Below are 23,002 nucleotides of genomic sequence, written 5' to 3'. Positions count from 1 at the left end.
CACAAGCTCCTCACAATTTAATTTCTCAGTTCCAATTCTGGTATCTTAACTAGATTCACCATTATGCAAACAATTTTAGAAATCACAACCATTTGTTCAGAAGCCAAATAAATTAGAAGTGAGGAGAATGTGTGTGTGCCAGAGGACAATTTTTCTTTCTTTCCCTTTTGTTGTGATAAAATACTCAGATGAAAGCAACTTAAGGGAGAAAAGATATATTCTGGCTGATAACTCAAGGGTACATACAGTCCATCATGGTGGGGAAGTTGAGGTGCCAAGAGCTTGTAGCAGCTGGTCACATCACAACCACAATTAGAAAACAGCCATGAGCGCACAATGATGCTCAGGTCTCACCTGGTCAAGATGAACCATCCCACATTAAATGATGTAATCAAGACAATCCTCCATAAACATGGCCAGACACATGTCTCCAGTTGACTCCAGAGTCTGTCCAATTGCCAACACTATAGCTGAAAGGTTCAGGCAGATACCTAGGCAGCTTAAAGGGCCCTTGTTGCATGGCCACATCATGGCTATGTCATTCATTATGGGGCTGTGTAGGGACTCAGTGCGCATGCACGAACTCCCCCTTTTAAACCTGCAGCATTATTCTCCTTTCTCTCTCTCCTCTCACTCTCTCTCTGCCCTGCTCTGTTCTTCCATTTCTCTCCCCTCCCCTCTTGCTCTCCCACCCTACCATAAACTGGTTAATGTGCTCTCTATGGTCCATGTCCACCTCTCGAATTTGTAATTTAAGCAAAAGAATAACAATAGCAGGTGTTGTCCTTCAGGTGGCATCTACTTTCTTTCTTTCTTTCTTTCTTTCTTTCTTTCTTTCTTTCTTTCTTTCTTTCTTTCTTCCTTCCTTCCTTCCTTCCTTCCTTCCTTCCTTCTTTCTTTTCTTTTCTTTTCAAGACAGCGTTTCTCTGTGGCTTTGGAGTTTGTCCTGGAACTAACTCTTGTAGACCAGGTGGTCTCGGCATCCACTTTCTTAATCAGGGCCTCTCACTGGCCCAGTAGGCTAGGCTGCTTGGTTACATGGGTTGTTGAGCTCGGACTTAGGCCTTCCAAGCTCTTCACTATCCCAGCACTGAGAACATTAATGTGGAAACCATCCATGCCTTGAGCCTGCATGCTGAACTTAGTATCTGATGTTATTAACATTCGTCATTGGTTACTACTGGGTGAACTGTGGGGGAGGCAGAGAACAGTTTTCCTATTGAGACTATCAGTTTAACTACCAAAGGATAATTCAGTTTGTTAGTAAATTGTATGCCACCTAAAGATACTAAAGGCTCAAGAAAGGAAATCTCACTCCAGGGCCCAGGTACTTCCATACTTACACGACACATGGACAGGAGCAAAGTACTCCCTTCTTTAAGAACTTTCTTACGTGAGACATGACTTAACTCTATCTTTTCCCTGTTCCCTACTTCTCACTGCTGTAAGGTTAGAGGTCTCTCCCCCTAGGAGAGTAAGATTCCTCCCACCCCCAGGAAAGCACCCCAGGTTCAGGCCAGTTTCCATTTACCTTTGTCACACTGTAGTTTGTTTTTTTAAAAAATATTTTAAAATTATGTGTGTATGTGTGCATGCAGGTGCTGTGGCATTCAGAAGAGGGCATTGGATAGATCCCTTGGAGCTGGAGTTCTAGGCAGTTTGATCCATCCAACATGGCAGCTTGGAGTCATTTGCCAGAGCAGTACATGTACTTAACCAGTGAGCCATCTCTCCAGCCCCTTCTAGATCAAACTGAAGTGTTACCTTGTTTTCTAATGTCTCATTGGTATCTACTAGACCCCATAAGGAGTGCCAGTAGGTGGGGGCAGTGATGAGAAATGACTTCCCTAGGGCAGAGTAACATTAAGTTATTCTGGTCACCTGGGCTCACTCAGATCCAGGCTGTACTGCTGAAGTGTGTCTGCCTCGAACCGGGTGGAATACAACGCCCTGTAGATTTTAACCTTGTATGGTCAACTCTTGGCATCATCAACAGTCTCCTCAGCTTTTCTCTTTCCTACCTCTCTCCTCTCCTTGAAGCAACAAATTAATTTCAAACCCAATAAACAGAACTAAGAAATGCTGAGATGTGCCTTCTAGGCATTCTCTGAAAACCCTGGTGCTTCCTTGGTGCCTTGGTTTATATTGCTTACTCTCTCAGCTCTCAAATTCATTTGAAAGTTGTATCAATCATTTTATGTAGCTAGGCAGTGTAGTAAAGTCTGAGAAAAAAAAAATATTGGGCCTAAAATTGAAGCCTCAATCTGGATGCTGGATTATCAGGGTAGATAATTACATAGTAACTTCAAGGCTACACTTGTACCTGCTATCAAGGCCATGGGGGCACTTGAGTCTGGCTCTGCCTTAAGGAGTTAGCAGGGAAGTTAATCAGGAAGGGTGTGAGAATATAACCCAGAACTGAAAAATGGAGCACATAGTGGTTTGGGATATTCTGAAAGCAAAATTAAGTTGGCAGTAGCTACATGTGGCAGTTAGTGAAGTAGGTGAGGAGGCAGGCATGGTGGGCCTACGCTTTCAATCTCGAGGTGTCAATGAAGGTCTTTAGGCAGGGACACAGTGCGTTCAAGTTAGATTGCCAACAGGTACTAAGAATATAGCGACAATAAAGGAGGCTAAGTAGGAAGATAAACTGGGTTGGGGGTGGGGTCACAGTTGTCCAACAGTGAGCAGCAGGTGTAGAGACCACATATTAACATGTGAAGTTCCAGGAAGCTAGGCAGAGATGTTTGGGGAAACTCTAGTCTTGGATTAAGAGGATGCCCTGGAAGTCCAAACACAAGGGAGCAGGTTGGCAAGAAAAGGGCTTGACACAGTTAACTGCTGAATTACAACTTTTGATAAATCCATACTTTTATAATTAGCAAAAATACACTTTGAATTTATCTTCTAAGTTTGTTCTTTTCTCCTTTAAGCAAATTCAGATCAGTCTAATGTACAGAACAGTCTGCACTGTCACTTTCACTTGGAAATGGCTAAAGAGCACATTTAAGGCACATGTAGATATTCATCAGGCTGGGAACTGCAAACTTATGGAGGACTGGCTGGGCCCTATGTGCAAATAACACTGCAGGTTCAGACAGTGCTCACAGCACCTCACGTGATCCCTTCAATAGAGGCAGGGCAGATGGACAGCTGTTGTTCAGCCCAAGATTCTTCAGTGTCTCAGCTGTGAAGAGGTGGAGTTCCTCACAATGGCTGGCAATTATATTTTCTGCACAAAGACTAACGGTGGCTGGTTATTATGGACCTTTCCCCCATAGTCATGATTAGTATTATTTACCCAGTCAACAGCTGACCTCAGTGGACCACACTCTGCCTTAGAGGCATCAGAACTACTTTTATCTCAGTGCAAAAGTACTCAACTCTTCCAACAAGCTCAAAGAAATGTATACATCTTCCAAGTAGAATGCTGCGTCTATTCCAACTGCTCAGAGATGTCAGGCTCGACACTGTTAACATCTTATAAGCAGACACCTAGCAAGCTGCCACACTTAAGACAGAAGGAAGGGGGGTGTGCAGATGAGGAGGCTGGTTTGCTTTCCAGGGGACACAGTTTTGGGGTTTTTCTTTTCTTTTTTTTTTTTTTCAAGACAGGGTTTCTCTGTGTAGCTTTGGAGCCTATCCTGGCACTCACTCTGTAGACCATGCTGATCTTGAACTAACAGAGATCTGACTGCCTCTGCCTCCCGAGTGCTGGGATTAAAGGCGTGTGCCACCAATGCCTGGCAGAGGACACAGTTCTTGTGCTAATTCACTATGCTGACTTAAGCCTAGAAGCCTGTGGAAAGAACTGAATGATCAAGTCTGCAGCTCTAAGGAAGGGGAAGAATTAGGAAAACTGCACCAATCAGGGTTTGGGAAACTTCATTGGAATGGGTTTATCCCCTGCAGGGGACCTCACAACTTCTACTCCAAGGGGACTTTGGGGATGCTGCAAGAGACAAAAATCTAAATGTTAAAAATTTTACTGCCTTCAAAAATTTTTTTTTTTATTTTACTGCCTTCTAAAAGCATGGCTTAATTTTATTTAAAAAATGACTTTTAACTCAGTACTCTAAAGAAGCTGAATAAGTCAAAATCAAGTGTAGGGAGCTGGAGAGATGGTTCAGTGGCTAAAACCACGTGTGCCCACCAGATTATGAGAGCTTAATTCCAGCACCCATATGGTGTCTTACAAGCATGGTAACCCCAGGAACATGGGATCTGATGCCCTCTTCTGCCCTCCGAGGGCAAACATATATAAAAGTATTTAAAAACAAATGTGGGGAATCAGACCAAAATTATAAATTCTATTTTTATTGTATGGCAAATAAGGAGCATGAAACTTCAGAAGATGAATGTAGTGTTTCGCAAACATGTCAGATCCTAAGGATGATTGGAGGAATCAGAATCATTACAAATGGATTTAGGCTCAGCAGGTAGGAAGAGTGTATACTTTAGAGCTGATGTAGCTAAATGGTTGAGCAAAGTGTGAAGTTTTGGGTCTGAATTTTAACCCTGAAGGAAAAAAAAGTGAATATGTTTTTTAAACTCCTAACAAGTAGGCAATTTGGGTAAACATGCCAGTTACAGATCCCTCCGAGACTGCTTGCTGTACCACGCTACCTGACAATGAGAAATTTGACTGGAGTTACCAAATTATCTATAGAACACAGTTTATTTCAAGTCCAAAACACAAAACCACTTCCTTTTAAAAAACAAAACACATTGTTTTTACTGCATGAATGCCTGAGGCTTCTCACAGATGCAGAGTATCAACCTTCAGGTCCAATGGTTCAGATACACCAGTTTACTACATCAGAGGATATATACTTTAACAATTTATTAGAAAATATTTTACATAAAAAAGAAACCATTTATCCACAGTCTTTAGTCATCACATGAGCTCTTCAGCCAGAATCTGGTGACAACCACACTTTTCTAGAGAATATTCCAGGACTGCATAGGAGTGTAGCATTTTGCACTCTTCTGCTTACCAGGCACGCCATCTTGATGGTTTCTTTATAACACACCCAACAGGCACAAGTCTTTTCATGTCACCCATTTTGGGCTTTCCTATGTGGGAGCAACTTGTCCCTGACCAAGAATCTATCAAGATGAAGCCAAAATGTGAACTAAGCAGGCTCTGAAGTAGAACTTTCCCAACTAACAATGAAGGGATTTAACAGCTATCAGTAATACTGCTTGTTTGTCAGCTACTGCTTGGAAGGCTAGTGCTTCTAGCATAACCAGCGGCTCAAAGCCTAAGTACAAATATGTACACTGTAATACACCACTTCTTACCTGAATGATCCCACATTGGGAGTGTTCCACCAGGGTGGAATTGCTTCAGAAGTTACATTGAACATGGTACATATACAGCTTGGCTAACCAGTGTCTGATTTTCATTTCCAAGAGTTTTTTCCTCATCCTGAATCAAATGCAGTCTTAGTAGTATATGACACACTGGCTCACCACTCTGCATTTACATTTAGAGTCCAACTCGAGCTTATTTGGTTTATTGTACATGCTTTATTAAAACGGTACTCGTATTTACAGCATCGCAGAAAGAGTCCCTCCCAAGGTGCTCTCACACACATCAGACTCACCCACACAGACATTCATACCACGGCCCCACGCACCCACACCAGTGACATGTGAGGGTCAGACTCCTAAAATTAGGCAGCTGTTGGGGAAGCTGTTGATTTTTCAATTTTTCTTGGAAAAGAAAAAAGCATAGGGGATGCATTTGGCCATCACAATGCTAGCTATGTTTGTGTATTAACACATGGCAGTTAACACTGAGTATTCCTCTTACATTCTACATACAGAATGACATCAACCTCAGTCTCAATGCTGCTTGTAGTGACTTCTGAATTCACAGAGGGGCTTTTCCTAAAAATAATTCAAGTTTATGGAAGTGAAATAAGGCACAATTAATATTGATTTGACCTAGCGGAAGGAAGGGAAGGAAATAAAACTGATTTCAAATGATCTTAGCTGGGAAATTGCTGACTTCAAGCCACTGGAAGTCCCTCTAATTTCCAAATCTTTCTTAGAAGGAAACTTTTTTTTCCCTCTTCCCTGACGAAGCCCAGAAAAAAAAAAAGTTTGGGAATTCACCTTTAATTTTTCAGTAGCCTGACTTCTTAAACGAATGTGTAACCGCCAATCCCCTGCCCAGGGTTCTTCCCTTAACACAAATAAAACAGCCTGTGAAACAGGATCCCTTGCTGTTTCCAGAGATCTGTACACTTGAGTAGCAAATACCTATCTGGTTGTCTTTGATACTTTTTTGTTTTGTTTTAAAAGAGAGATATTGAAGGGGTGGGGAACAGGAAGGCAGAGAGAGGAAGGAGGAAAGGAAAAGAGGGAAGAAAGAAGGAAGAGAAAGGAGAGAGGGAGGTGAGGGGGTAAAAATAACCTGGTGACTTTCTTGCAGTTAAGAAGGCCCTGTCTCCTTTTCAGGATGATGAAGCCCACCAGACATTACAAACAACTGCAACAGATCCATCCGGCAGCGCAAATAATGAATGCCTCATATTCAGATCTTCACAGTGAAGCACATCATAGTGTACACTCTGGTGAAGTGTTTCTCACAGCAGGTGCACCACACCCAAAGACTGGACATTCTCTGAAAGGAGTGAGAGTTGCAGTTCTGAAGGCCCCTGGCTTTGGTTGTTCACAAAGTTCAATCCTGTTTACTGTGATCCTTGGTGTCCTCCTCATCTGTGTACTCTGATGGTTCTTCCCCTGGCTTTAGGAGTCTGCCTACATAATCATATTTTTCTGAAAGATACACCAAAAACAAAGTCAGTAATGGTTAAAATGTTTCAGGATTCCACTATACTGCAAGAAGGCTCTTGCCTCTTAAGTCATACAGAATAATGCTTTATTTATATGCATGTAAGGCCTCAACAGAAGGCAAAAGGGACTGAAAGGTTTAGGACTGCTCTTTGAGAAGAGTTCAGTATTAGTGGGTCTTATTAGAAGTTTTAAAATGTACACGCATGGACTATCTCAGAGCTTTGGAATGTGGCTGCTTTGTTTTTGTGGTGCTAGGGTTTGAAGATCAAGCTTTATGCAAGTACTCTACCCCTGAGCTCCATTAGTCCAATTCTTTTAGCTCTTTTTTTTTGTTTGTTTGTTTTGAGGCAGGGTTTCACTGTGTAACTCTGGCTATCCTGAAACTCACTCTGTAGATCAGGCTGGTCCTGAACTCACAAAGATCTACCTGTCTCTGTTTCCAATTCCTTTAACTATTAATAACTCAAAACATTACATCTAAAATATATAATCAGATATAGTAGTTGATACATACAGTCCCAGGACTTGATCTGCTATGAGTTTGAAGTCAATTTGGGTTACACACAGAAACATATGTATAGGGAGAGATCCTGGATACCTGTACCGCTGACCACACCGGTTTGGGCATGGTCACAGGTATGTAGAGGGGTAGGATAAAGACTGAGGAGGAGAGGCGCTCGGCCTCTTTTGGGGTTCTGGTCGGTTGTTGGAGTGTGGCTGAGACTGGACTTCTTGGAGTGCCAATCTGGTTTATTGGCTTCTTGTGTGAGTTGTTCTCATTTATAAATATATCATCATTTATAAATATATAAATAACCATATCCTGTGTACGGTTGTGTTCCTTTTCACATATGTACATATATAATTGGAAATTTCTATGTCATTTAAACAGTGGATTACAAATCCGTGGCTAATATTTTGGAATATCAACCATGCAGAAGGAGCCTTTCTTGGGTTGAATGAAGATGGGGTGCACAGCCTCTGAGGTGCAGAACCAGAGGGTAAACAGATCTGAGGAATATTCTGGAGAGAAATATGTGACAAAGTAGTAGGGACGGGAAACTTGTAACTCATTTCTCTAGGCTTTCTGCAAGGCCCCTACCACATCAATATTCTTTCCCAGATCGAACTCTCTCCTTAGATGTGTACTTTGTTTGCTTTTATGTGTCAAATGTTTCATTTAGAATCTTGTATGCAGGTTAAACATGCTTGGTTTCTGTCTGGAAGCAAAACCTTGGCTAAGTGAATTACACCACGACTAAGTAGATTAGCTGTGGAAAGGGTTAGCAGTGGGCTCTGCACACAGGAAAACCAAGACTAGTGCTGAGAAGCTCAGTGAGCTGCTCCAAAGACCCAGATGGCTCAGGCAATGTCACACAGGAGATAAAAGCTGATATTATGAGGGCACAGTATTCCTTCTTTACCCAGTTAGGAACAATTAAATCATTTTGCAATACATTATCATTATAGTGTTGACATCACCTATTCATTTTTGTTGTTGTTCCTGGTTGTGGTAGTTCTCAAGGCACTGGGACAGAACCCAGGGCATAAGGAGGTCATTACAGTCTACTACTGTGCTACACCCTAACTCGTCTGTATTTAACAAAACAAAATCATTTCCTAATGAACCAGTCTTAGAAAACTATTCAAAGTATTGCAATTTGAGATTGTTGGGCTCAAAGGCATGTGCCACACTAGGTGCTAAGTACATTTTCAAATATGGACGGACTTTTTCAACCTAATTGTCACATGTAACAGTACTATTAATTAAAATACATCCTAATAATGATGGAAATAAAAATAGAAAGAAGGTGTCCTTTAAAACATTACAATAGTATATATTCAGTTTTCCAAATGACAATACCTTTAAACTGCATTTCCCATTCTCGAACACTCTCCATTTGCACGGCATTCAAATCTGAGAGGTCATCATACTCATCTCTAAGTGCATCCTTATCCAGGCAGAATGTCGCCAGCCCCCTGGAGGCATCCCTGCCAGCAAAGATCCCATATGGGCCCGCTGAAAAAGAAAGAGACAGCTCAGAGCCTAAAGCCATTTTAAAGTGTGTCTAAACATCTGGGTCCTCACCATGACCTACAGTGGTGCATAGTCTTAATTTCAAAATATGGAGATACTGGATGAGATAATCAGAGATTTGTTGGAAATTTCCCTTGTACCAAAGTAAACGCTGACAATAAATTCACTTCAGATACCCTGAAACTTGTATGCTGGGAGAGGAGGGGTCAGTGGGATGCAACCCATGAGAGGTCACCAGTGCTCCAGTAGTAGGTGGCTCTATAGCCTTGCACACACTGACAGCACTACATGAATACATTAAAGCACATTAAAATTGGGATCAAAAAGTTGTAGTGGGATAGGGAAGGAACTGGAGGGGAGGCAATGGGGTGGATCTTATCAAACACATCATGTTCCCGAATGAAATAAACTTACACCTGGAGCTCACTGATTTGGCTCTTCTGGCTGGTCAGACAGTTCCAGGAACCCTTCTCCACCTTCCCAGCATGGGCTTACAGGTGTGCACAAATGGACCTTGCTTTTAATGTAGATGCTGGAGATCTGAACTCAGTTCCTTATGCATATCTAGCAAATACTTAACTGTCAGAGCCATCTCTCCACTCTTACAACAGAAATCTTTTAAGCTTAACTGTTTGCATCTTATATTGCAGAAAGGGCCAAAGAGATCTTTCTGCTCAAAATGTTTCTAAAAATATTTAGAATGATAATAAGATCTCCAAAATGTATCACTGTACAAATGACAATTTCTTTGAGTTGATGAGCTCTTTCACAGACGGCAAAAGTCATTCCGTGAAAGTTTTAAAACCATAGTTTTAAAACCATGAGCAGCCAGTTACTGGCTTAAGAACGACTCTTTAAAAAAAAAAAAAAAACTTATTTTGTGTATGTGTGTAAAAGATGTGCCACCCCACAAATGTAGTCCAAGGACAAAATGCCTCCTGCTTTGGGCCTCAGGGATCAAACTCAGGTTAGTGCTTTTATCCACTGAGCCACCTCTCAGGCCCATGAAAACTATTAATAATGGGACTTAGTTTTCTGAGACAGGAAAATAAATCTTTCCTATTCAGAAGAAGACCTCAGTACTTACTATAAGCGGTAAATTGATTAATGACTGTACTTCACTGAAAACATGACTGGGGTAGGAAGTCCATTCATGGAGCTATAACGGCTCTCCCAAGAGGTTTAAAGTAGCTTTTTTAGGTTTGGCCATGAAGGTGACAGGTGTATAGTGCTTCCAGCTTCTTTAATTATTAAGTCTTCTTCATATTACCAATGGATTAGGTGACTGCTACAAATTATAGTTAAGTGGCTAAATTTTATCTCACTGAATGGATGTATCAATGATTTAATTATTCTCCCAATAATACAAACATTGTTTTGTTCCCTCAAATGTGTCTTCTATATAAGAACAAAGATACTATCACCTATCAATATTTATGACTTTTGAATCTTTGCTATTATCTGAACAGACATTTAAGGAGTTATAAGCATTTAAAGGAATAAATTTAATATAGTTTCTAGTTACAGAGTACAATTCAAAAGTCCATTAAATTGGAGTTAACTATTTTAGAGGAAATGTAAACTTAAAAGTAAGCAAGAAAGACTCAACCTACAGCACCTGCACCCCTGATTCTCTTTGTGCAGAATTCTACCTGCTTTGTAGAGAGACAAACATATTTAAAGCAGACAAAGAACACAGAATGAGGGTGGGCTTTTTATTTCTAGGAAACAAAGATGACTAAAGTCTATTAGCGTAAAGCAGTGGCAAATAAAACAAAGAAGAAATTATAAAAATGACACAAGAGCAACAATCTTGAAGAGGAAATGACAATTTCCATTTTAAAGAATTTCCCAGTAACTTCGGGATTTCACGAAGAAGGAACAAATTTTGCTTTTTTCTCCTCAGTAGGAAGATTAAGTCAGAACACAGTTTTCAGTGGCTCCCCTAAAGTTACTGAGAGAACCGGAACATTGGCTCCACTTTCTTCATCACTCCAAACATTGTGTCTCCAAAAAGCTGAGGACCCCCAAGCTCAGAGCATTTACACTGAGGCCATTTAGGGTAGAGTGGCACTCCAAGCAAGTGCTCCACCATTCACTGATGCTGCCTCAGCTCTTCTCACTTTTTACTATTTTCAGACAGTGTCACTAAGGTGCCCAGCTGGCCTTCGACTCATTCTCTAGAGCTGTAACAGGCCTTAAACTTGCATTCCTCTTGGCTGGAGTGTAAACTATGAGGCCTATTTGAGTGATGCATAGGTGAGGAACGATGATCAACACTTATAAAAACAGCAAACATGACACTGCAGACTCAGGTCCACCCCTCATGCCCACAAAAACAAATAAGCAAGTCACAGAAAACCCTCAGTCTTTGAGTATGTTACTATACACACCAGTAGGTTCTCATGTAAATTTCTCTGTCAGCTTCCCTAAGGAAGGGTCAATTTTGAATCAATCTGCTAAAATTTTGTTGCTAAATAAATTTTAGTTAAAATTGTTTTTTGTTAACTCGTTAAAGGAAAAGAATTAGTAATATGTTCCTCATTTCGAAAACTACGTTAAAACATCCCCTTCACAAACACAGACTTCGGGGGAAGAGTCGCTTGATAAAGAGACCTTTCCTTACCTGCTCTTTGCTCCATGCTGTGAGGCCACTGAGTAACCTAAGAAAACTAAGAACTAGGGTTGGAATTGGGCAGCCTCTCAGGGAGGTTTTGAGGTCTGGCAAAAATATGTTTTCCTGCATTTGTAACACAATCATCAATTCCTTCCCCTCTTAGACACCCTCCACAAGAAACAATGTTATCAGCAATAGTATTTTGCTAACTACCAGTGGCTGTTCACAAAACAAAAACAACAAAAATGGGAGCTACCCAAGAAAAGCAAATCTGATCTAGTGTTAAGCCTCTATAGTATAATTTACCAAAAAAGCAAATGCTGTTTTCTGAGTGTCAAGATTCATTTAGACATTATTACCATGATCTCCAACCAAGTAATTGGCTAACCTAACAGCCTTTGACTTTATGATAGTGAATACTTGGAATTTTGATTGATTCCTGGACTAGGAACAGGCAGAACACTCAGTACAGCTTCCAAGCAGCCATGGGATGAAGAATGTAATAAATTTCACCAGATACCAAACAGTGCAGTATGAAATGGGCTTTATGTAAGGTGAGTTTGTTCAACCATAGGCTAATGTAGGTGTCATTAACATGTTCAAGGCAGGCTTGGATAAGCTATGATGCTCCATAAGATAAGTGAATTAGATACATTTTTTACTATTTCCTTCCTTCCTTCCTTCCTTCCTTCCTCCCTTCCTTCCTCCCTTCCTCCCTCCCTCCCTTTAAAGACAAGACCTCATTACACAGCCCTGTGTGGCCTCAAACTCACAGAAATCAGTCTGCCCCTACCTCCAGAATGCTGGGATTAAAATCATGTACCACCATATCTGACTGTGATTAAGATTTTTTTAAAGTTCAAAGTCAATAAACATGGTTAGGTGTGGTCAGCATTTTGGAGGTGAAATGGGAAGATTGTGAGTTTGAGGTCTGCCTAGGCTACATAGTGAGACAAAACAAGAAACATGAAAAAATCTGAGATGAAAGTCAATCAACTCATTAGTTACTAAACCCTAAAACTGCTTATTTTTTGATACAATTGTGTAGAATGCTGACATATTTTTGAAATGCTAACAAACCATATGCATATAATGGGGCATATACATACACATGCTCATTATGAAACAATGATACAAAAATAACAAAAAAATGTGGTAAGTAAATAAAATCAGTAACATGATTTAACTGTAGGACGAAAAAGGAGAACTATTCCATGATAAAATTATTTCCATGGTTTAAATCCGTTATCTATCAAGTGACTGTAATGTATAGAAATTGCACACTATAATCTGGGAAGCTCCAGGACTTGTAGAGCCATTGCAGTAAAGATGAAGAATGTTTCTGTTGAGATGACAAGACACTTGTATGCTGGAGGGGCCACCCACCAGGTAACACCCTGATGCTTCAGACACAACACAGAGAAATTATTTTCTCTGCCTAGAGACTAAATGAAATGCTTCACATGACTGAAAATCCCACTTTGTTTCCGAATGTCCAACTAGAAGGCTTGATCATACAGCAAAGTGCATTACCTTCAGGAAAAAAGGGCGAACTGGAGAGCTGTCATGTTAAAATCAGAAAGACAAAGAGCCTGTGCATGGCTTACCTGGTGAATATAGATTAAAACACATGCCCTAAAGTAGAATGAGGACAAAAGTAAGGGAAAGGACAGTGTAAATATGAGACACAACTCGGACATAAAAGATAAATCTGAATACACAAAACCATAAATTTGTGGTTTAAAACAGTTTATAGGGATAGATAATGCAGCTAAGTGGTAGAGTGCTTGCCTAGTATGAGAGAGAGAATCCCTACTACCACTCACAAAAGCAAAGGTAAAAATGCTATGCAGGGTTGGTGAGGGGCTCAGCAGACATGATTGCTTCCCAAGCACACTGATGACCTGAATTCTGATACCCAGATCCCATGACAGAAGGAGAACAGATTCCTGAAAACAGACCTAGAAACCTCCATACATACACTGAACACCAGCATTCATGAATACACATCATAGATACACATAATAATAAAATATCAAAACAGCAAGGGTTAGAGATGGTTCATCAGTTAAGAGCACTAGATACCAATCCAGAGGGTGTGGGCTCAATTCCCAGCACCTACATGGTGACTCACAACAGTCTGTAACTCTAGTTCCAGGAGATCTGATGCCTTCTTCTGGCCTCCACAAGGCACCCAGCATATACAAGTACATAGGCATACATTAAAAAGCCAGCAACAGACTCCAGCTATACATTCAGTGGAAAGGCACTAAGAACATATTTGCAGCCAAGACTGAAATGATGAATATCACAATAGAAAAAAAAGTGGCAAAGAATATATGGACAAAAGTATATATACAAAAGGAAACAAAATGACTCCGATTTTCTTTAAAGATGCAAAATTTTGGGCCAGGGAGATAGGTCAGTCTTTAAAATGCTTGCCCTGCAAGCAAGAAGACCTGGGCTGGCAAGATGTCTCAGCAGGAAGTCACTTGTTGCCAAGCCTCATGGCCTGAATTTGGTAACTGGGCACTACATGGAAGAAAGAAATGACTCCTGCAAGTTGTTCTCTGATCACTACATGTGCATCATGTTGTGCCTGCTTGTGTGCACCTGCACACACATTCTTTAAATAAATGTCAAAAAAAAAAAAAAAAGAAAAAGAAAAAGAAAACAAACAAAATCCCAAATTCAATCCCTGGAATCGACACTGAAAATTATACAAGAGGGTGTGATGGCATGTTCTCAATCCTAGCATGAGAGGTGAAGACAGGTTAATCCCTTGGGTTCCACTACCAGCCAGCCTCATTTACTTACTGAGTGTTCTAGACTAGAGATAGGTTCTGTCTGATTAAAAAAAAAAAAAGGTAGACAGCAACTGAGAAATGACGTTCAAGGTTGGCCTCTGGCACACCCGCACCTGTATACACACACACAAACTCTCTTTCTCTCCTCCCCACCCACACTCATTCAGAATAAGAGAAGAATGCAAATTAAAATAGTGACTGGAATGCTGTTCAACCTCAGAACCACAAAAAGCAAGCAGTTTAAAGCACCACATTTTTGGCAAGGACGAGAAACAGAGAAACAGGCATCTTTGTGAAGTACACACAGTTCAAGCTCTCTGGGGCAACTCCAAATGAAGTCCCCACACCAATGGCCTTAAGTAATTCTGCTTCTAGGACTCACAGCTTTATTTACATATAGAACACTGGTACAAGGCTGTTTCTCACAACATCATTACTAAGAAATGGGTAAAAACTCATATGCTCACCAACAGGGGTTAACCAGATATCGCCCACATGATATGAACGATACGAAAGGCTCTCATCTCAGGATTGTGATACTGCTTGAGGGGATATACAGTATGCTATAATTAAGTGTGGGAAAATAAGACTCCTGTTCAGATGCTTAAATCTGCACCGTACAGCTCTGCAACACTCACCCTGATCTATTTCCACTGCAGAGTGGTATGAGGGGGCTCTTAGGAAGAACCTTATTTTTAACTGTAAATTCTTTGGAGTTTTCAGTCTTGGGCATGTATTTTCTTAAAAATTTTATCATTAAGGAAAAACAAAAAATAAACCTTACATACAAGGCCTTATTTGGGGATCTACTTCAAAGCACCCAACAGTAGCACATCCACAATGGACAGTTCATGGAACACTCCAGGATGTGGACAAGAAACAAAGAATGCAGTAACTGATGGAAAGAAGATGAAACAAAAATGACAAGCTATATGAAGCAAGGACCACTGGGTGAGTACACGCACGTGTCCCAAGAATAAAGCAAGAAGAGCAAAGGAAGACTCAAGTTGTTTAAAGGTTATCAACAACTAAGACACAGGGCATAAAGAAGACAGTCATGAAGAATAGATGAAAAATTAATATACACCTACCTATCTTCCAGGGGGAAGATAAGAGAGAATGGGGGAGGCAATAATCTACGGACAGGTTTAAATGTTCTAAATGTTCTAAAATGGACAGATGACACATATTCATCGACGCTTTAGTAGAATCCAGCAGTTCCAATCTAGGGGGATGGGAGAAGCTTAGCCAGTGAAGTACTTATTGCACAACTGTAAAGAACCAAGTTTGGATCTTCAGCACTTGTACAGAAAGCCAGACATATGTCTGTAACTCCAGCCTGGCAAGGGATCATGGATACAAACAGATCCCCAGAACTTGCTGGCAGCCTAACTCAAACTGGTGAGCTCCAAATTCAGTGAGACCTTGACTCAAAAAAATAAGATGACACTGATTCCACCTTTGCCTTCCACATGCAGTGTACACACATACAAACAACAGAAGAGGAGTGTAGATAGAGAAAATCATCTCAACTACAACATGGGGGAAAACAGATTATTAAAAGCAAACTTCTCAGTAAGAAAAGAAGGCAGTGGCACACACTACTCTTGAAGGTTTAACAAAGAATCCAGCATACAATTTCATATTCTGACCTCAAATCATTACTCCTGAACAAGGACAGATAAGCACAGGTCTTTTTCCTACCAATGAAAAGAATTAGAAGCCTTTTAGTACATTGAAGACAGAACTCCAAGAAAGATTGAGGTACAAGAAATATTAAGTTGTCCTGCCCTCCCCCGTTTCTCTGTGTAACATTCTGGCTGTCCGGGAATTCACTTTGTAGACCAGGTTGGCCTCAAACACACAGAGATCCATCTGCCTCTGCCTCTGCCTCTCTGGGTGCTGGGATTAAAGGTGTGCACCACCACACCTGACTATGAATAGTAAATAGTAAATTTTCAAAAAGGCAACCACATTATAAAGACCCCAGTTCCATTCACGGCACCCACACTGGGCAGCTCTGGGGGATCTAATTCCTTTTGCTGGACTCTGCAAGCACCTACATAGATGTGGTGTGTACACACACACACACACACACACACACACACACACACACACACACACACACACACACACACACACACCCTAAAAAAGAAAAAAACCTTCTAGTGCTACAGGGATAAGTGAGAAGTACAGCATCTGTCCTAAATGCCTAAATGCTTGCAGCCCAGGTTCATGTAGGCACTAAATGTAAGAAAAACCTGTCAAGTGGCTGTATGGTGTCTTCAAGAAGTAGGTTTTCCTAATTTACATGATATTTGGCTAAAATTCTTCCATTGTTCCAAAGGTCAACATCTAAACCATATCTTAACAATCACCAGAAAAATGGAAACAGATTTATCCAAATCAGCAGAAAAGAGAAAGGGAAGGATAAACTCTAAGAAGAACTAGTGAGCGAAGACCTAAAGTAGAGTTTTTTTCTGAGCTGAACTGCATTCAGAGCACTGTCAGTCACAAAGGTGTGGCCAAAGACTGTTAAATAAAATGGTGGAAACAAAAACACAACACCACTGACAAAAATGTAACCGGATTGAGCTATGAGAACATAAAATGCTAGTGAGTTCAAATCTAGTTATATGTTTTGGTTTTTCAAGACAGGGTTTCTCTATGTAACCTTGGTTGTCCTAGAACTTAAGACCAGGCTAGCTTCAAACTCACAGAATTCTGCCTCTGCCTCCATATATATATAATATATATATATATATATATATATATATATATTTTTTTTTCCTTTCTTATAAGAACAAAACAGTACAAGTTGGTTTCAAGAGATGAGTTAATAACATCTAGCTATGTACAAGCAACCAAAGGTTGAAACCAAACCTGGACTATCAATGGAGATGATCTAACAGAGAAATAACCCTTGATCATAACCCTAATTTCATCCTTTTCTAAAAGAGCATAATTACCTACTGAAATGTGTTTGTATCCTGCCTGTCCACAGCGACGTCAGATCCATAGATATGGATTGGTCTGTGCCAAAGACTAATTCTACTTCTGAAATTGACTTATTTAAAGTTTTACAGCTATGAAAGCTACAGTGATCCTTCTTAGCATTTAAAAATGGAGTCGGGTTGTGGAGCACTCGGGAGGCAGAGGCAGGTGGATCTCTGAATTCGAGGCCAGCCTGATCTACAAAAGGAGTTCCAGGACAGCCAAAGCTGTTACAGAGAAACCCTGTCTCAAAAATCAAAACAAACAAAACACCTTTAGTTGGGTGGTGGTGGCACATGTCTTTAGTCCCAGCACTCGGGAGGCAGAGACAGAGGCGGAGGCGGAGACAGAGGCAGGTGGATCTCTGTGAGTTCAAGGCCAGCCTGGTCTACAGAGCTAGTTCTGCGACAGCCAGAGCTGTAACACAGGGAAATCCTGTCTTGAAAAATCAAAGAGATGAAGTCTTTTATTAAAGACCTTGAGAAAGGATACAGGCACCAAGAATTATATAGTGATATATGCCACAGGTATATGGGGAGGAATGGCCTATGCCAGATTGCCCAAAGGACCTTGAAAAGCACATGTGACTAATTCTATTCCTTCTAATCTCAGTCAGCATTTTCTGGTCTCAATTTTGTTATTTTAATTTGCGGTAGTACTTAACATAATTCAGTTCCCTAAAACACTAAAAACAACGCAATGATGCAGAATTCATAAGAGGTAACCACACTACAGAAATGATAAGCACAATATAAAACTCTTCTGAACTTCGCTTTCTTTAAGACAGGAACTCACAGACAGTCATCTAGAAGCTCAACTATGTAGTCTGGTTATCCTCTAACTAAAGGCCATCCTTCTTCCTCTGCCTCAAGAGTGTTGGCATTACAAGTAAGCATTACAATGCATAGCTACTTCAGAAATTTTAGCTGGTCCTTTATCTTACTGGTAGCTAACAAGATGCATGCAGTAACTAGCCCAAACAAACCTAGTTGGCTTCAAAGCAAGAAATTGTGATGACAGATGGATTGTGACAACTCTGAGATATCCATGCAGGAGTAGGTCAGGCTGGGTTTGGTCTTTATGTTGCAACTCTTGCTTAAACCACAGTTTTGTAAATTAAATTGTTAAATAAAATTAACATATTGAAGACAAGATTAAAAGGGGGAAGGATTTAGGTTCATGGGTACCTTTTCCCAACTTCCTATTAGGCAGCCCCAAGGGCTACTTACGTGGCCTTTTCCTTTTCAGTAGAATTTATAAGGTAAGTTGGCTATAGCTTTGGCATATATTGACAAATGAGTAAGGGAAAAAAATATCAAATAGTCCAAGTATATGCTTTTTTGCCATTCTAAATTATATTCCTGCTATAACATAAATATTTAAGAGTATACTATTAATATATTCAAAACCTATTCTGAATGTAAGCAGGAATTGATAACGTGACAATGAGAAGATTATGACCTGTGAATCAAGCTGGACTTGGGTTTGATTTTTATTGTGGCTACTTAGTAGTTAGGTTCTTTGGGGGAAAATCCCTAAGTTTCAGTTTTCACAAATGCAAAACGAGAATACAAGTATCTTGTAGAGACATTAAAACAAAAAACAAACAAACAAAACAATGAAACATGCTCAGGAAATGGTCACTAGGAACTCCTGGGGAAGCAGCACAGCACTCCATAAAGAACCAGGTTTAGTGTGGTAGCCATGTGGCTGAGGAACGTGCCTACTTGTTACCAAATAACTCACTTTAAAATATATTTTAATTAGCCATTTGTGGCTTGGGCTACCATAGTGGGCAGCAGGAACAACATACACACCATGAAAATGAAAATATGTTCAAAGTTCAAAACCTGTATAGGAAGGAACCAGGAAAGGGTATAAAGAAAAAGCAGTAATAGGATTCTCTTTAAGTTTCTTCCAGAAGCTGTTTACCAGTGTACAAAACTTTTGTGGTCAAACATACCTAGAGTTTTCAGATTTATCTATGCCATCCAAGCCAGCTTACTTAAACCTCAGACTTATCACTAAGGCAGATACTTTGCAACTTCATTAAAGATCTGCAAAAATGACAAATGGTTGATCCAATACAGTAGATGATAAGGAATTTCTGTTTACTTCATGATCACACTTTCTGTCCAAGCTAGCCAAGTGACTGTATTATATTATTACTAAATATAATACTGATAACAAAGTCAACACATTCTGGCAAATAGTTGGCAGTGAACCACATTTAAAGTATTGCTATTTAATTGTATTTTCAAGAAGCGGGACTTTAAAGATGCACAGCTAAAGAGAATGTGTCTAGCATTACAGGGGGAAAAACCCTCACAGAACAATCTTTAATCCTAAACATCACTGCAAAATGGGAATTGAAAGCAGTTTGGGTATAGAAAATAAGCTTTCCAGTTCTAGGCTGAGTTTTTCAAATTACTGAGATTCTAGCTAAGGAGTGCTGAACTAGTAAGAATAAAATGAAAATGGCATCAAGACTCTTGGAAAGTACTTCAAAGTGTCCATCCAAGGGGGGAAAAATCAACAGATTGTAAGGTCCAAAGATGCTCTGGCTACATTTAAGTTTTTTCAATAATAAAATCTTTCGGATATTCCTATGTTTGTTTATTGATACCTGTAATAAAATAATTATGCACCAAAACAAGGAAGTGGTCTCACCATTTGATCCCAATTGGCCTGGAACGCAGAGACCCACCTGCCTCTGCCTCCAGGGTGCAGGGTTAAATGTACTACCACACCTAGGGTGGTTCTTCATTATCATCTCAAGAATGTCTTCAGAGCTCAAGCCACAGAGACCCAAACCACATACCTCTTACTCTTAGTTTTGAACTTCTGCCACACATTTGCCCCTGGAAGCTGCCCAAACTGACTCTTTCCTAATGTGTGAGGACTAATAATGGTTCTTTTTACAAATACTCTAGACAATCTTTAACCACTGAACACATTTTTTAATGCCACTGGGGTAAAGGCTGTAACTAGGTATAAAATCTGTGTAAATTCTTGACTTTAAAAAGTTTATTTGACTTGGTCTGTGTAAATAATATACTTTGGTCTTAGTCTCTTGTTCAACATGCTCTTAAGTAAAATGTATTAACCATTGAAGTTGATGTAAGCAAGGGGACATGTGGTATTTGTTTGTACATCCAGAATGTGTGTGTGTGTGTGCATAATGAAACATAAGCTAAAAAACAGATCCAAAACCAAACACTCCAATTTCTTACCTCTAATCCACACAAACCCAAACACTTCTAAAATAGCGTCCAGCTAAGCACTGAAATAAGAAGCATGTTCAGTGTCAATAAATCACACGCACTAACAAAATTAAAAGGAAACCCTGTTTAAAAGTTGGTTGTAGTCCTTCCAGGATAGGGTCACTTCTGGTCTCACTTTATTCTTATTGTAACTGCTCCCCCCCCCCCAAAAAAAAGCTTAACCCCCAAAGCTTAATATTAATCACTGAAAAAGCAGGACACACAGTTGCTTAATTTTATGGACTTTCAACATATTCCCCGAGTTTGGAGTTTATTTGTGTAATCTGAAGCAGATTACACTATAAAAGGGCTTCCACAGCAACTACCTTCCACATAGTGTTCTCAAAGCAAAGTTGTAAAACCTCTAACTTGAACAACCAGTGCATGGTAGGGGGACCGTCTAGTCTTTGCTTTTCTATCCCTCCCCTCAGTTCTGCTAAGGGAAAATATAATAATTCATCATCAACGGGTATTTGAACACTTATCATACTACTGGCAGAGAGAGAGCGCGAGAGAGGGAGGGAGGGAGGGAGGGAGAGACAGAGAGGAGACAGACACGCCTGCTAGGCAGATGAGCTCCACCCCAGACGCTCAGGGCCAATATCGTTGCCAGTCTTATTTATTAATATCTACATTATGGTTCGTCCTCATCTCACATACAGTGTTAATCTTGGAAAGTATCTTGGAGCCACAACGGGCTTTTTAGAAAAAGAAAGAAAATAGGTCCGACGTGGTTCTTACAGCGACTTTCAGGGCTGGCAAGGGTTGGGACTTGAAACTACGTGTCCCAAACCTTGGCTCTATGCAGACTAGTCCAGAGAAGTAAAGAGTAGGTGTCAGACAATTCAGCGTAAAAAGCGGTAACTTACACAGGGCCAAAAACTTTGGTTTGCCACTTTGGCCATCTCCTTATCCCTTTCGCCCTTACAAAGCCCAGAAATCGGAAGGCTCAGGAGAAAGGTTGGAGACCAATGTGACTAGAGTCAACTCTAAGAATTTTGAGAATTTCAGCCCTAGGAAAAACTGCGAAAAGACACGGGGTGGGAAGGGAAGGAACGCCGAGAGGTTTGTGGGGTGCCACTGGAGCCCCAGACGCCCGCAGTTGGGGGCATGCGCGGGGCAGCCGTCCAGGTGCGTGGCCGCGGCGGGGATAGGGTGTCCCGGGCCCCCCGACACCCCTCATTCCTCACCGGGACCGTAGAACTTGCTGCCTTTGGTCACGTCGAAGACTTTCCCATTGACCGCGAGCAGGATGCGCGGCGTGCGCGCCCCGTCGTACTGGCGCAGCTGCTCCAGGCTGAAGTCCCGTTTCTTCATGCGTGGTAGCGTGGCGGCCGGGCTCTCTTCGCCCGCCCCGGGCCCGGCGCCCAGACCCCGCCGCCCCCAGCGCACCCACAGCCGGTAGGCCCCCAGCAGCACCAGCGCCACCAGCGCCACGTTCAGCAGCATCTCCCAGCCCGTCGCCAGCAGCGCCGCCGCCCAACTGCTCCCCGCCGCCGTGGCTCCCGCGCCGCCAGGGCTCCCGTCGCCGCCGTCGCCGCCGCGCTCACCGCTGCTCCCCAGGGTGCCTAGCTTTACGTCCCCATCACCCGCCGCCATCACTGCCCGCCAGCGCCTTCCTCCTCCCGCCCCTGCCCTCCCCAAGCCCGCGGCCGGCCCGCCCACCAGGCGGCGCGCAGCCAATCACGTGAGGGGACGGGGCGTGGCAGTGCCGGCTGCTTATTGGCTGTTGGCGGGGTAACGTTGTCTGGCTTCGCTCTCTCCTCTCCGGCCCTGCCTGGCGGGCGCGCGCGGGCGAAGCCCCGCCCACCTCGCCCCACACTGTCCGGCTCTCACTCTCTCAGCGCTTCAGCCCAGGCAGTGCAAGAGAGGGGCGGGGCTGAGGAGAAAGAGGGGAGGGGGAAGGAAAAAAAAAAAAAAAAAGGAGCCGGCCGCGCGCGTGCGCACTGGTGCGTATGGGCGGGACCCGCCACGGCGCCTGCGCGGGCCCCGGAGCGCCACGCGCTGGCCTCTCTCTCCGGCGACCCCTCCCTGCCGCGTGCGTGCGCCCTGCCGCAGCTTTTCGCGGCCGCGTCTGTGACGACGCACGGCGGGGGCCGTAACGGAGCCGGAGATGCGGGAGCGCGTGTGAAGCGGGGATGTGGACATTAGGCCCAGCTGCGCCCGATGCCTCCGCTCCAGGTCTGGGCCCACGCTGCTCTTGGGCAGTGCTCCTAATCCCGGCCCGACGCAAGCTCGCCCGCGCCCTGCCTCCTCCTCCGCGGTGGGAGTGTGCGGGGGTAAGGCCGCCTGTGCTCGCCCTCCCTGCTGTGGGGCCTGCGGGAGCCCTGGTTTTCCAGCGAGAATTCCGTCTGCTCCTAGCCACGCCCGCCTCGCGCTCTCAACTAGTTTGACAGGCTTCTGCCGCCCTGCCTGTGAGGAAGGAATGTGGATCCTGGGAATGGCTGGTTCCTTGTCACTTTGAACGAACGAGGGG

General features: G+C 42.2%; 1 protein-coding gene across 1 annotated transcript; it reads right to left on the bottom strand.

The window, feature by feature from the left end:
- Nucleotides 1–4,659: 4,659 nt before the first annotated feature.
- On the bottom strand, nt 4,660–22,147 carry Pgrmc2 (progesterone receptor membrane component 2). The gene is made up of 3 exons (XM_027391919.2): nt 21,717–22,147; nt 8,672–8,827; nt 4,660–6,789 (listed from the first exon to the last, which is right to left on the bottom strand). Exons 1-3 carry the CDS (start codon nt 22,123–22,125, stop codon nt 6,692–6,694), a joined length of 663 nt encoding a protein of 220 aa, XP_027247720.1. The 5' UTR covers nt 22,126–22,147; the 3' UTR covers nt 4,660–6,691.
- Nucleotides 22,148–23,002: the final 855 nt, after the last annotated feature.

This window comes from Cricetulus griseus, assembly GCF_003668045.3.
Source record: "Cricetulus griseus strain 17A/GY chromosome 1 unlocalized genomic scaffold, alternate assembly CriGri-PICRH-1.0 chr1_0, whole genome shotgun sequence".
NCBI lineage: Eukaryota > Metazoa > Chordata > Mammalia > Rodentia > Cricetidae > Cricetulus > Cricetulus griseus.
This window is presented reverse-complemented; position numbering and strand designations above follow the sequence as displayed.